The sequence below is a fragment of the Sinocyclocheilus rhinocerous genome, unplaced genomic scaffold (genome assembly GCF_001515625.1).
Source record: "Sinocyclocheilus rhinocerous isolate Xijiao unplaced genomic scaffold, SAMN03320098_v1.1 scaffold1549, whole genome shotgun sequence".
In the NCBI taxonomy this organism is placed as follows: domain Eukaryota; kingdom Metazoa; phylum Chordata; class Actinopteri; order Cypriniformes; family Cyprinidae; genus Sinocyclocheilus; species Sinocyclocheilus rhinocerous.
In genome coordinates, this window is record NW_015633205.1 from 113,483 (window position 1) to 129,702 (window position 16,220).

General features: G+C 38.4%; 1 protein-coding gene across 6 annotated transcripts in view; it reads left to right on the forward strand.

Moving 5' to 3' along the window:
- The window catches only part of LOC107743940 (nuclear factor 1 B-type), a 95,973-nt gene that overhangs the window by 68,078 nt on the left and 11,675 nt on the right, over positions 1-16,220 (forward strand). For 4 of the 6 annotated variants that reach the window (XM_016557393.1, XM_016557399.1, XM_016557398.1 and 1 more), the window contains exons 3-10: positions 516-569; positions 1,902-1,970; positions 4,522-4,642; positions 4,865-4,977; positions 8,606-8,740; positions 9,611-9,765; positions 11,615-11,753; positions 11,951-12,033. In XM_016557393.1, coding sequence (XP_016412879.1) covers positions 516-569; positions 1,902-1,970; positions 4,522-4,642; positions 4,865-4,977; positions 8,606-8,740; positions 9,611-9,765; positions 11,615-11,753; positions 11,951-12,033 — 869 coding nt within the window. The remainder of the gene's footprint in view (positions 1-515; positions 570-1,901; positions 1,971-4,521; positions 4,643-4,864; positions 4,978-8,605; positions 8,741-9,610; positions 9,766-11,614; positions 11,754-11,950; positions 12,034-16,220) is intronic. The other 2 variants (XM_016557394.1, XM_016557397.1) reach the window with 1 other exon arrangement.

Sequence of the window (16,220 nt, forward strand, 5' to 3'; positions counted from 1 at the left end):
CTGTCCTGTCAGGACCCAGTAAATGTAGTTTCCTTTTCAGGAAGCAACGAAGGGGCAGCAACGACCATAACGGCTATCTGCTATACCAAACTCCACAAACTTTTGTAAAACCTGATGATTCTCCAGCATGACTATTTGTACAAATTCACATGATCGGTGTCACAAATGTGTTTATTTTGTTAGTGATCTAGTTCAGAATCTGAAATATTTCTTATAAATTTTAAAATCCATGTTGTAAAATTTCAGTTTATTTCTAGGTTTAAATGAAAAATATCCCAGTTTTAAGTGTGGTCTTTTGGATCGTATTTATTCTTTATACATTATGTATTTCTATTGCTCTGATATAGATTTTTTTTCTGATTTGTTAATGTCTAAAAACCATAAGAGCTAAACAAACATGAGGAAACACTGCAAGTGGATGAGAAATTACAGTCAAGTGCAGTACTGTCATCTGTAGATCTACTGATCATTCTGGGTTTTGTGTTTTAATCCACTACATTTATTTGTGTTTTCAGACTTGCAACAGTCAGGAAGTCCTAGCAACAATGAGCCTGGCAAGAACCCTCCAGGTATGTCAACACAATATAGAAATGCACTAACTTCTGCAGTAAACTACTGCCAGGTGCTGGTGTACCCTTAATAATGACACACCATAAAACAATTAAGGCCTCATACAGATAAATCTGCAAACCTTCCTGCATGACATCCGTGTTAGGTGGTTGTTTCAGTCTCATTATTTATTATTTAATTTTGGTTACCACAGTCATAGAAAATCTATTTTTACAATTGTGATTCTTTTATTTTTTTATTTCTAGGGGTGGGAATCCCCAGACACCCCACAATGTGATATTATTGTTGGGTATTGAGAAAACATATATTGCAAAATTTGCCATTAACAAATCCTTCAAATGAGGTCTCAAATAAACTCTTCAAATATGTTTTAATTGAATGAATATTTAGCAGCTGCATTACAGCTAAACTTTGAACTTTGCACAGTGCCAAAAAAAATAATTAAAAAAATTAAATAAATACCCTCAAATTCAACTCTTTCAGAGAAACAGGCTTATTTGATCAGAATATGTTGGATTTGACCATAATTATACTAGCACAAATTAAAGTCAACTGCAAAGCCACCATGTAATGTCTGTGATTTTTACAAGAAAAACAAAAATTGCTATTTATATAAAACAAGCCATGCCATGACATCACCAGTCCTGTCAGATCTTAGTTTGAGCAGGTTTTGCTGATGGCATGTGGAGCGAGTAGCGGTTCCCGTAACAGTGTCTATTTGTCATGCCAGCTAAACCTGTGTTGGTTCCCTTGGACTCACCTGTGTTTTCCTTTCCTTTTTTTTTTTTTGGCGATTACTGCTATGTAATGTGTAAAGAATGAAAATAATGGAGAGTGTAATTAGTTCTTTACCTCAAGAGTAGGTTGTGCGTTTGCCCCTGCCAAGTAAAATAAAGCTCTCGGGCCACAACTCAGACCCAAGCAGTACTGCTACTATGGAAACCCTGGCCGTCACTGCACTTCCTATTAGGCTTTGCGGTGCATTGTGGGAAAGACTTGGACATCCTGGCATGCTCTGTGAGGCTGACCCTGTGGGGCTGGTCTTTTTTAAACATGAGTCTGGAATGCAGTGTTAAGTATTAGTTGGCTTTCTCTGAACCTAATCCATCTAGTCTGTACATATTACAAGTCACAGTTAGTGTTGTCATGTTCCTGAAAGAAAAGATTAAATGGTGATATGGACAAAAGATTATTTGTTTAATCTAATCTGTGAAAACTAAAATATTTTCACTCAGATGCCTGCTTACCAAATACACAGAATTTGAAATGTCCTCATGTGTATGTGTTAAGTAAGGACATGTGTCTGAAGAAAATTCTCTTGTCTCCCACAGTTTACTTGGAAGACAGCTTTGTTAAATCAGGGGTCTTTAGTGTTTCGGAGCTGATTAGAGTATCCAGAAGTAAGTCTCCCTCTCTCTCTCTCTACACACACACACACACACACACACACACACGCATACATACAGATTTTACTACTGTATGTTAGTAAGGGCATTTCATACCCCAGTGCTGAGTGAAATATGGACAAACCCAGTGGTTGGGTTAAATGTTTAACCCAAACTTCTGGATAGTTTTATTTAACTCAACTATTGTTTAAAAATTACTATATGGCTGGCTTAAATTGAACCCAATCAAAAGGTGAACATTTAGTAATAAGCAGTTTAAAATGTTTATTATTTAATTATTATGTATTGAACATATTAATAAATGTTAATTTCAAACCTATTTGAGTTCATTTTAAACAAAAAATATAATAATTTTTAATAGTTGAGTTAAATAAAACTACCCAGAAGGTTGGGTTAAACGTTTAAAACAACTCAGTTGCTGGGTTTGTCCATATTTCACCCAGTGCATTTTTTAGAGTTTATACACACTGTTTTTTATAGAAATGTTTTACAGAAGTAAAGATACTGTAAAGCCTGAGATAAATCTGTTGAAGTCAGTAGATTTAATGTAAAACATGACATTCAAATAGTGTGGACCATTTCATATATGCTGACAAGCTGATATTTTTGACTATATGTGTTGGGACACTATCAAAAATGTGACTCTCACAAGTATAAAAAAAAAGCATAAACACATAAAATTGATATCCATTTTATGATCATATTTGTATGAATTTTTGTATAATCTGCAAATGAATTTAGGGATGATGTCTTCAAAGGAATTTTCTGTAAAATTTACAGATAGTTTTGACAGTTTCATCCCACAAGTATAGCTAAAGTAAACATACAGAGCAAGACAACCAGTGTGCTTTATGCCTAAGCATTCCTGATTTAGCAAGGGAGGGACTTGCCCAGAACATGTGTGGAAAATCCAGTCTGGTGAGTCGTGTGTGTGTGTGTGTTCACTAGTGCACAAACTGGTGCACAAACACGCAGTGGTTTATGTGTCGACATGCCTGCCTTCATCAAAGACGATGACAGATGTTCCAGAAGGAATCTTTCTCTGATGGCTGAGGACAGTTTTGCCCTTAAGCAAGATTTGTACAAATTGCCAAAGGGGTTATCAGGGCACACACACACACAAACACAAAGACACTCGTATTCACTCTAAGGGTGAATGCACTCAGTGACGCTGTAACTGATCCATGTCACACCTAAATGTAACACAACGCTCACGATCTGTCCCACATATACACACACACACACACTACCATCAACATGGCTTCTATGATTCTCTGCTGTTTTGAAAGACATTCATGCATTAACAGCACTATAGCCATATGACTTAGAGAATACTGCATGTACCATCAAAAAAATTGTTGGTCTATCATTTCCTTGAAAAAATGGCCAGTTTACTGCAAACTTAAGGTCTTAAATAGATAATGTAGTGACCATTGTATCCTCCTGTAATGCAGTTCAGATAAGGTTATAGTGAACACTCTTCATATTGTTGTGATTGCTCATTTTAAGTACAAATGTCATACCTGCTCACTCCATTCATGTGGCGGCAGCAGGTCCTGGGCTCATTGCCAGCAGTGACTGACAGTAATTTCACATGTGTTTCTTTCACCTCAGACCCTCAGGCCATATCATGTCATACATGAGAACACACCTTCTGCTAAAACTTGATGCTACCTACCCAATCTACTGCAAAGGAGAAAACAAACAAAAATGTATCATGAAACTAACACAATTGCACCAACAGTTACACAAACCTTGGATATTAATTCAGTAAGAATGTTTTTGGTTTTGCATGGATAAGATATCATAATTGATATCTTATTAAGTAATTGTGATTATTTTTATTCTGTTTTATTTTCAGGGACGGTTATACAGTATATAGTACATTTAATATATGTTTACTTAATATTTACATTTTAAAATACTTTTTTTGTAGTTGGCAAACATTTGTTTTCAGAGAAACCTATGGTAACATGGTGTTATCAGCACGTGTGCTCCCTTGAACACAAAAACCACTGCCGTAATAAATAAACAAATACTGCCAATGAAATATGTGTCAATTCTACAGTGTACACTAGCCATCTAATAAATCACTTATGCATATTATGAAAGGTATGTACACAATTTGGTATATGTACCTTTCATAATATAGTATTGAGCTCTCTTTTCATAAAAGATTAAACTAGCTGTGTCATGCTATTGTTTGTAAACAAAGAGGCTAATGGCAGTGGTTAGACCACTGAATGGTGCTCTGGCTCTTGTGGTTTCTCTGTAGATATGATATCTCTGACACACTTCATACTGTTACAGCTCCTTTCATTCTGTTACAGGCTGTTCTCTCTTAGATTGAGTTACAGCTACAATCATGTTTGGGTTTGCCTTCATGCAAATGTTACCCTGAAAACAGCATCTAACCGAGAGCAACAAAGAGCGTTTCAAAAGTGATTTAGCTGATTGACTCTTCATGCCAAATGTATGATGTAAGATACTCCACATTTCGACCTATCCCAAACCACTGTTTTTTCTCTCTCTCTTTTCTCACCAGCTCCTATCACACAGGGTGCAGGAGTGAACTTCCCTATGGCTGACATGCCAAGTCAGCCATATTATCAAGACCTGAACTCAGGAGTGAGTTTACACCGGTCCCTCTCGTCCCCTCATGGCAGGTTAGCATGCATGTTCAAACAACACATACACAGTTAAACCCCTCGTCTTGGTGTCATTTTGATCCATTTTCAGTAAAGAAAGATTTTGTAACCAGACTTTGCCAAGATCAGCTAAACAAACATAACAGAAGCTATTTTTGTAAATTGAACTATTTTATAGAAATAATTATTTCTTTAAAAAAATTTGATGCACATAAAAAAAAGTTATTCTGTCCTCCGCAGTAAGCGGCCTAAGACGATCCAAGAGGACAGTATGGAGACTAGTCCCACCGGGCCAGACTTCTACCCGTCCCCTAGTTCACCGGCCAGCAGACCCTGGCATGAGAGAGACCAAGGTGAGAGAGAGACCATTTTTAGTCAAGAGTTACTCCTTAGAGCTATTCAGCACTGTTTCTCTCTTAACCCTCCCCTTCTCTCTCTCTCTCTCTCCCCTCTGTGTGAAGATGTTTTCTGTGTGATTTTCCCCTCTCTTCAGATCTCGGTAAAGTGTAATGTTGATAAGCTGGTCTTTATTCTTGCAGTGCTTTGTGAACACTTCAGTCAAAACTTAACAAAACATCAGTCAACATAACCTCTGCTGTTCTTCTGAATGCTTATAAAACATTTAAGCAACAAATAATGATTTCCTAAAATTATGACCATTGAAAATGTAATTGCTTTGAAATGTCACTTACAATGTATGTGACTGCACACTGGAGTATCAACTTTAACAACTTTTAACATTAAATCCAGCCTAATGTGTCCAGAAATTTTGGATTTAAGACAAGGATTTTCCTTCCTGTGTGCTACTCTTCAGTGTGCTGCTGTTAAACATAGCTAGAAAAAAAAGAGACTATTCTATATTCTTTGTCCTGTTCTATGTTTTGAGTGAAACCTTCATTTATTAAGGAGAAGTGTCACATTTTGGCTGGGTGGATCTGTCCAGTCTTTGTTTTGTGTGGGCATGTGTGTGTCAGAATTGGGTATGGTTTCATTCTTGTGTAGTTTAATGGCTAAAAAAACAGGAATGGTTTTTTTTAGGCTCAGTTTAAGCCTAGTGTAAACAATGTAGTGATATGACATTTTCTTCATTTTTTGGGGGGAAAAAAAATTAATGAAAAACTTTTATGTATATGTAAGAACAAATCCTTTAGATTTAGATCAGACAAGCCTGGTTTCCTGTCTGCATGTGTTGGTAATTGATTAGCCATGTTTCCCTCTCATAAGGGGGATTTGTCTGGCGTGTGTCAACTATTGAACTTGACCTGATCTCTAAAATGGGTGTGTCAAAGGTCAGAGCAGGGTTGTGACCTTTGAGTTTAGACACCGGATCCAGATGGGAACTGGTTTAGGGGGCGAGGGGGTTGTGGGGGTGGTTTGAGAGAACTCCTATTCTAATGCTGAGTCTGCACCATTAGTTACCCTCATTACTCACACGCTCATGCCTGTCGCCTATTTTTTTTATAGTAGACAGTTTAGAATTTAGCCAAAGGATTGCTATAAGAAGGTTTTAATATATTAAAAACTTTCCCTGGGAAACATTTGGTCAAGAGAGATGGTATTTGTATAGTGTGTGTGTGTGTTTTCTGGTATATATGGTTAATGAGAACATAATACTGTATGTGTATTATGACATGGGTACTACAACATACACATTATTTATGAGGACACTTCCAGTGTCCCTGTAAACCAAATGGCTTAAAAAACATAAAATGGTGGTTTTTTATTTGTTTTGTTTTTTTCAAAAATTGCCAGTAGTTTTCCGTAAGGGGTAGGTTTAGGGTTAGGGGTAGGGTAAGGGCGTGTGTGTGCTAGAGACAGAAAGCACTCAACTATTTCAACAATCTTTTCTTTACCTGTAGTTAATTCAAGCTCCATACTCTTTTCCCTGAAAACAGGACACTTTTATTTATTTATTTTTTATTTCTTAAATAAATGTTATTTCTTATCCTCCTTGTGTGCACTAGTTTTTGTTGCTTACGTTAGGGCTGTCAATTTAACAGGTTCATTTAGTTTGATTAATTATGAAGAAAATAAGGTGATACAAAATTACAGCCTCCAAGTCTATGTTGAAAACACTGACAAACTCAGTTGAATCAATTGCTGTAATGATTCACTCATCTGCCAAAACAGTGACTTTTAATTTGGGGGTGTTTCTGAACAAATATTGATTCATTTATTCAAGTAATTTCAATTATGTATTATTTTTCATCTTTGTTTTATTTTCTGGATTTTTTCTGATGCCATTGTTTTTCTGATGAGCTGTTGTGAGAGATGGGAGGAGTGAAGACTGGGATAGGGTAGAGCACATGAGAAAGTGGTTTGTTTTGTAAAACCCATATCAGAAGGAGCGAAGCATGAATATTAAAGCCATATGAGGCCTTGACAGAAGGAAACTGCCCCAGCCAAAACCTAGTCTTCAGAAAAGCACAGATTTCTGATTTCATATCAAATCAAATCAACCTGAAAAGAAAATGTCATTGGACCACCACCTTGATTCAGTTGCCAAGCTCTCACTCTCTCCTCTTTTTCTCTGTTATGGAACAGCCCTAGGAATTGATTATGTGGCCTGAAAAAAACAGATATATAAGTCCCTTTTCTCCACACGCACGTTTGTGTAGGCTTTTTGTGAAGGTTTTTGGGAGAGCAAATTTTTCTCATGCCACCTTCTTTCTCTCTATATCCCTCCCAGCTTCCTTCTCTTCTTCTTTCCTTCCCTCCCTCTCTTCTCAAACGCACATAAATACACTCCTGAGGGAGCACCATTTTGCCTTCTAACAGCTTATTCTTTTACATTTTTTCAATGTTCTGTTGTTACAGGTGTGACAAAAATATTATTCAAAAACTTTGTTGAATTTGAACATGTCGAGACAAGAAAATGCAGTCAAAATTTTGTTGAGGAAAAAAAAATCCATACGGTTTCATAACCGTATACGGCCAACAGTGTATCCAGGCTCTTTGTTAAAATGCCCTAATTGCTATTTAGTTGTAGATCATGTTTAGGAAACATTGTTTTTATTGTTTTATGTGATCATCATTTTCTATATGGAGCAGGGCATTTATGACTATTTAAATGTTTTTTTTTAAATATACATTTTAAAATAAAATTATTTAAATAGTTTAAAAATAGAATTAAATAAAAAAATACTACAAAATTATATTTGTTTGGTTGGACAATTTCTGCCAGCTGAATTTTCTAAATTGTCTTGTTAGAGGCAGTAGTGGTAAAAAGTAAATTTTGGACCATGAAAGGACACACAGGCACATGGAATCCCCCTACATTCCAATGCCTTTGTGTTTTTTTGTGAGATCATTTACCTTTTTCCTGCTATCACAACAACGAGACTGAGAGAGAGTGAGAGAGATGGAGCATTTATAAAGTTCAATATATAGCATCTGAGCATGTCCAAACACACAATCTTAAGACATCATGAATAGTGCTTGCTGAAATGTCGTTAGCTCACGGTTCTATTTTCTTCTCCCTCCCTCAGTTTTTGTTATTTCATTATTCTGATTTGACTGCGTGTGCCTCCCCTTCTTTTCTGTTTTCTCATATCATCTATGATTGTCAGGGAGGAGCGCCAGAGACACACAGGCCAAGCACTATGTCTCCTCCATGTCTGCTGATGAAGAGACTTTTTTGACTCTTGTTGGAAGTAGATATGTAGTTAATGTTTTTCTTACACAATAAAACTAGATAGATTTTACACTGCGTAGGACTACAGAGAGGGAACGCAAATGAGAAACGGCATTATGAGACATGAAAATGTCAAAATAAATCGTGTCGGTATGATGTTGACTCTGTTTACTTGGATGCTCAGTTCAGTCATTTTTTATGAGGATTTAGTCAACTTTTTTCTTTTCTTTTTTAAGTCAATTTGAAAAATGTGTACTTCTGCTCATCCCATAGATTTCATTTCCTACACTGTTAATGCTTTGTGCAAGAAGCTTATATCTGACCTGCCCTGTCTTTTTTATTTTCAGCAGACATGTCCTCTCCCACCATGAAGAAGCCAGAGAAGCCATTATTCAGCCCCACATCTCCACAAGACTCTTCACCTCGACTCAGCACCTTCCCCCAACACCACCACCCAGGACTGACCACCGTTGGCCATAGCGGTATGACTTTTCTAAAAATACTTCTCACAATCTTTCCCTGATCCAAAAAAATTCTGCTCAACATTCTGAATGCTTATTCTGCCTTACAATACTCCTCAGAATTTCCTATTTTCTGTATGAGTTTGGAAATTCATTTTAATGTAATCTTGGAGTTAAAGGGATAGTTCACCCAAAACTGAACATTCGTAATTTACTCACCTTCAAGTTGTTCCTAACCTGTATGAATTTCTGTTGAATGCAAAAGAAGATATTTTGAAGAATGCTGGTAAACAAACAGTTGCTGGTAGCCATTATAGAATGTAATGGATATCAGTAACTGCTGGGTTACCAACATTCTTCAAAAAATGTTTTCTTTTGTGTTGAACAGAAGTAAGAAATTCATACATGTTTAAAACAACACAAGGGTGAGTAAATAATGACAGAATTTTCTTTTCAGTTTCAAATTCTTTCTTTCTTTTTTACTTCCTGACAAAAACAGAAAGCATTTTAGGACTAGATCAACACAAGAATGTGCATTAGGTGTGTACAGTAATTGATGCTTTTATCATTATCATACTGGCGCTAGGGCAAAAAAATGCCCTCAAAATAAGTGGTGGAAAGACAGTTTGTCACCAACTGTACAAAAGCATACAAAAAGAAGTTTGAACTGTTGATCGGCACTTTCTGCAGACTAGGGTGTCTAACAACCCCTCTTTTTTATGGAATCCAAAATACTTCCACTTTGTCAAACTCCCACTTTTTTGGGTGCGGGAAGAGTGTCTCCCTATTTGTCTGCCAAATTTCTTCCAATTTGATTTTTTCCCCCATTGAGTTTACATGTTGTCTAATTAAAATCTGTTAGTAAAGTAGTTGTTCTCACTGCGTGTGCAGTAATTTCCACCAGGAGTCCACCTCCGCTGCAGTTCTCGGCCCCCTCGCCCTACATCTCTCATGGCGCCATCCGCTACCCGCCGCACCTCAACCCACCCGACTCCCTCAAGAACTACATGCAGCCTTACGACCCGTCCAGCCCACAGAGCAGCCAGGTAAGTATTGAATACTCACGTACATGCACAAAGACTAACATACATGTGCATTAACCCCGACCCTAACGCAATCACACATAATTAGTACAGTTTATCTGTACTGGAACAGAGCCTTTAAATCTTGTGACTGTGTGTGCATTGTCCACAAAACATAATAGATCCCAGCTGTTAAAATAGGGTTTTGGTTTAACGTCTCAGTTGAAATGCTCCTTTTCCTCAGACGAGCAGACTCACATGTATAGCATACTTGTATCACATGTGCCGTACGTTCTCCAATCATGATCATCGTGTTGTCACATGTGTTAACCATACTGCAAGCTAAAGCCGCTCTACCCCCTAAAACTAATGAGACCCTCATTGTAAGAGCATATGCTGTAAACACAAAGGTGCTTTAGCACCATTTCCTTCTTTTTCTGCCTCTACCTCTGGCTGCTTGTCTGTCTTGGTGTCTTTGGTTGTTCCCACTGCATCAGGCTCAAGTTTGATTAACAGGCCACATTGTTTCAGTACGGCAATTGACCCAGTTTAGCTAACGAACACAAAATCATTAGTGGTTTTCTCTGTCGGCGCCTTGTCTAAATCCGAGTGTAGAGCCAAACGACGGCTCTCCATCGCTGTGGTGACTCTGTTTACCAGCAGCGGCGTAAATGAAGCGAAGGGGAACGAAAAGAAAGAGGGGAAAAAACACAACAACAAAAGCAAGTCAATAAACACTCCAACCAGGGCAGCCACTGCGCATTAGCACAAACACATATGCGTTCAGTGTCTCTCCAACTCTATGAAAACTACTGTTACTGAATGTTTTACTGGAGTTGAGATTCCCTAAAGTATGAATGAATAAAAAACAAGTGGGAATAGTTATTATATTTATTGTGCTATTATATCATTTAATACCATTATATAGGCCATTATGTCTTCATAATGAAGTATGAAGTATGAAGCAAAAAAAAAAAAAAGTAAAACGCAAGTTTTTACCTCATTCCTGTTAATTGAAGGACTTCAAACATGCTCAGTTTTTTTGACTCTGCTGTGGTCATGGTGGCTAACTCCTCCTCTTTAGCAGGAGACAATTCTGTTTTAAACAAATGTATTTATTAGGAATTATAATCAAAGTAGTGTAAGAAATATCTGCTGTAATTTGACTTGTCGGGAAACACGGCACTGATTGTCTGAAGGATTTCTTCTTTCACTGTGTGACTGAAGCAAGGCCGTGATACTACTGAGTTTTATATCCCCACCGCTCGAACCGTAAACAAAGGGCTCATAGACTGGACGAGTCATAGCGCGCTGGAACTGTTACTCGGGAGAAACCGCAGGGAACGATAAAGGTCGTAAATATTTGCCGTTGCTGGGGTCTGGAGCTTGGGTGGGGGGAGATCGCTCTGCAAATAACACGGGGCATATAATCGGGTGGATGGGAGCCAGGATGTTTTTATGCTTGCTTTAACGCAGATTATATTACACCCTAATTAAACATTCTATTCACATTGGGGAACCCCATGGACACCATTCTCTTTCATAAAGGCCTGTTTGAGTTTTGAACTTAGGGCCCCGCTATGTGAATTCAGTCGAGTCTGTCTCCTGCAGTCAGGAGTGGAAGGAGGTAGACGCTCACTCTGTGTCTGCCTCTCCATCCTGTGTTCCCTCAACCCCCTCTATTTCTGTTTTTTGTATAAACTTGGAATGAGTCATGAAAAATGCACATTCAGCTGTCTAGCGCCTATGCCGGAAGATGGGAGAACATCAAAAGATTGCATTAATGCGTTAACATGATCATTAGCTTAATTTAAAAACATGTCACCATTTGGCCTGGTGTGTTAACGGACTGCTTTTTCTTTGAATGCCACAGCCGAACAGCAGTGGCCAGGTACTGGGGAAAGTGCCCGGTCACTTCACGCCGGTGCTGGCCCCCTCGCCCCACCATGGCACTGTCAGACCAGTGTCTCTCTCGATGGCTGACACCAAGCCAATCACCACATCCTCAGAAGGTGAGTTAATCTCGCTGTGTTATGAGAAACATTTCTTATCACATTTGAAAACAGTGTTCTGCATAATATTTTTATGGAAATTGTAATTCAATTGTAAAAAATAAAATACAGACCCCAAACTTTTGAACACTGTCAACTTGTCAACACAAGCTGTATTAATATGTTTAATACTGATTGAACATGTGTGGTATATTTAGGTTATTCGGCTCCAGGCACTCCCACTGCCAACCGTTTTGTGGGACTGAGCTCCAGAGACCCAGCCTTTCTTCACCAGCAACAGGTGAGACATGACTCATCCCCATTACCTTTCTCTTTTATCCTCCCTGTCCCTTCCCCTGTTCTCTCTCAAATCCCCATCCAACTGTTCTGTATTCCCAACAGGGGTCAGGGCTGTCAGACAGGTAGCCCATCAAATAATCTGGTCATGAATTTTAGGTACTGCCGTGGCTCTGTGAAGATACAGGGCTGTTGAGAAAGAATGAGGAGGAAACTCCTGCTGTCTGAAAGTTTGTTTTGTGTCAGCATCTGTTAATCAACGGTGTCTTCTGGGCACATATAGCATATTCTGAGATGCTGCATAGAAAGTGTTTAATGCCATAGACATTCCTGGCAAGATTTTCTTTGTTAGTCACTGTTATTGAGCATGTCTTTCCACTTGCTCTGTAACCACAGTCACGTTTATAGGTTTATGGTTTTTGCAAGTGTGGGTGAATGTCACTTTTACGAGGAATCTGTTGGTTTCCATAAATTCATAGATACAGATTCCAAATTCTCAGAAACAAGCTAAGACTAAACCTTTTATAATGTATTTCCATATAAATACTCTCTAAATACAAAATATCAAACCAACAAATGATTTTCTCAGAACTTTTTTTTTTCTCTGTGATTTACCAACTGGTTTCAGTCTGATTTTAGTGAATGTATGAGGTCACTTGCCCTCAAGTACACACAGGTGTCCTAGCAGTGTAACCACAGGTGCCTCACGTTAGCTATGGACATGCTCCACCTTCATTTGACAACCAGAAAGTGTTCAAAGTGTCAAAATACTTTTTGGGGCTGCTGTAAAAATGTAGAAATGACATACATAAGATGTAGTACATAATGCTTATACTCAGTATAAAGTAGTTTCAGACAGTCCAATTTCATTCCATTTTCAACTATTTAGTTTATGTTAAAAAGTAATTGATGGATTTATACACAGCAGGGGATGTTTGTTGAACTTGAATTTTTATTGAGATCACCTCCCTTGAGACCCATTCCAGCATAAAATTTATCTTGTCTTGCAGTGTGAAAACTACTGTGGAACAATAGCTAGCATTGTCTTCAGATGGACATAATGATATACGGCTAAATGCAGTACTTAACTTAAGTGATTCGGTTTATGTCGGGCCTGGCTTATAAGGCGTTTAGTGAAATGATCTTTTTTGGCAAAACATTTAGTATTGTAAAAAGAGTAACAGTATAGTGTGTGTGTGCACGTTCAACAGTCTTCTGCAGCATGAAAGGGCTGGTCTGAGGCCAGTATTTTCCACCCTCCTCTAATTGAATTCATCTGCACACGGCGACATCATAATTAGTGGTTTTCTCTTGCCCTGCTCCTGAGTTACAGTAATGGCAAGCCTCGCTTTAATTGCTCTCTGGTTTGGCATCCTTGGACAGGGCCAAGAAATGCACAGCTCACCAACAGCGACAATGCTGCAGGCCTTATTTAAAAAATGAATAAATAAATAAACATGGGTCTGTTTTCTTCATTGAGAATTACTTTATAAAAATGCAGAAGTTCAAAGCGATGGACAGAAGGAGGAACTGATATTGATAAAAGCGATTCAGTGCATGAGCTGGATGAATGAGTGATTAGAATATCTTCTAGCAGGTATCGCATACAGGCACCGCAGCTGCTGTAGTGTCTCATACGGCTTGCTTAATGCCTTTTGTTTTAGCTCTAGTTCACTAAACCGGGAGAGGGATCAGATGTAGACAGGATGATATATCAACCATCCATCATGTTTATATGAGCTGGAGCTTTTGTTTGTCCTTGAAAGTGAGAATTGTATAGCCAGTCCCGACCCGAGTTAACCTGCGGCCATTGAGCAGGCGCTTTCGTTGGGTAAATAATGTCTCCCGTACACAGCAGCCTTTATTCTGGGTGATTTATCATAGGATATTATGAGATGTATTGACACCTGTGTTCCCCTGCTGGGCTTTTGTCAGAGCGTGCGGTGTGACACGTGGGGCGTATGGATTACAGCCGTCACCGTGGCGTCACCTTACAGACCCGTAGTGCTCCTTTCCCAGCATGCTGTGGGGCAGGGTGCTGCCTTCAGCTCAGCTAGGCTGTCTGGAAACTGAGAAAGCTCCAGACGCTCAGCGGGACACTTTCTTTCTTTCTCTCTGTTGCTTAATGCCTCCTCTCATTCTCTGACTGTTCATTCAAATCCAAGATTTTCTCTCTCTCTTTACTTCATTTTTTGTTCTTACTTTCCTTTCTGTCCTTTTTCTTTTTCTCCCTCTCTCTATCCCTGTATTTCTCTTCTAGCATAGAGAGGGTCTCTGTATATGCTCAAACACACCATCACTGTAATGACTCCATTACATAAACATTCATGCCTTGTCTTTAGCCTCCATATACTGGAGTCAGTAAATCAATCGGGTGTGCCCATACATAAATAATCACTCCTCCTATTGGTCCCATAGCAACTGTTTGAGCTTATTTCATTTACAAGAACCATCTGTATGCTTATAGCCCTATGTGAGATGTTGAGATGTTTCTCCTTCATATAATGTGCTTGTTGCCTGTTGTCGCAGCACACATGATGTATGACGCTGTATGATATGGTGCTCAGACAGTGAAGTGGCAGCTTTCGGATGGTGACCATTAGAGTAATGGACAGTTTCCTGTGATAAGCCATAAAGAAAATGCATCCAAAGTAGCTAAAAAAGAAAGCTTTAGTGGTCAACTGACATTGGCTTTTCAAAGGCTGACACCGGTATCTAGGATGCAGAATTTAATTTAAGGCCAAATGAGGTCTACCAAACAATTCTGAATTTAAATAATTACCCCAAATTTATGACAGGCCAATATTTGGCCATTTTGAGAATATCAGCTTCAGATGATAACTGGAACCAACTGGCTGATCAACATAAACGTTGGGTATGAAGAATATATATTGCTTGCTTAAAGTTCATTTTTAAAATAATAATTTAACATTACTCACTACTCTAAATTACCAACTTATAGAAGCTAATCATTTAAAAAAGCAAAATGTATGCCTATATATCATTCCAACCAATCTTTCAGTATTTTTTTTTTTTGGCTGCAAAAAGAAATTAATATACAGCGTATAAATGTAACAGTTTAAAGATAAATAGATAGCAAGTGCATTTAATGAATGGACATGGGTTTTGTCTAATGATTTGGTGGTATTATGTTCGTAGAGCTAGATGTGCATATTTATATATATAATGCATCAGACAGATAACAGATCATTTATTGACAGATGTCCTTATAGTGTGAACATCACGATAGCACTGTTGTTAAATCAAGTTCATTCACAACTTACTCCAAACCCAAACACACAGGGGAGAATGACAGATGAGCATTCATGCACATAACTCAGCAGCACCTGCTCTAGACTGATACCCATGTGTATTGTGTTTGTGAAAACACCAATGAGGAGAAGATTTCATTAGCCATTTTCCCCAGGGGTTCTTCCCTTTCTCTTTCAGCGTTTCCCTTCCGTCTCACCCTCGACCAGTGATCACAATCTTATTTGGCTTTATCAGATGCAAACATGCTAAAGCAGCCACAACTAACAGCTGTGAAGGTGCTAGCTGTGCCGTGGTGTACCTTTGTGATACTCTGGTGCCAGTGACAGATGGCACCCGTGATGAGAACACCACCGACCTCGAGTCTAGAGCCTATTATGCATTTAATGCCAACAGACTATGGCATTTTATGCATCACTGTGGCATTTTAGATGTTCCATTGTACATGAGACCGTCAAGTTCAGCTAATAGCTGTACTGTACTAAAAGAGTAATAAAAGAGAAATTGGAAACATCACGCTTGTGCTTAGGTTAAAATCCAAGGTATATTTGCGGATGAGAAACATTTTTTAACAAGTAAAATTTTTTTCTAGTTTTTCTTACACTTTCTAGTGTATATGTGGTTTGTGTTTTCGACCTGTTCAAACAAATCTGAAAACCTGAAATCACCCCTCTTAATTACCACTCTTAATACCCTCAGTAAAATTGTACACTGAGGTTACACGCAATGCAACACATCTAGGAGCCTTTCAGCACATATTGTATGAGTGAGTGTTTTTTCAATGTGTGAGGTCGACCAAAACAGGATGAAGGAATGTGCACTACCAAAACATTCTTGATAGCTGACCTCAGACTTTGCCCCAGTGCCATTGTTTTCTGACTTCAGGTCACTCGAGAAAACTCTCTCTCTCTCTCTCTCTCT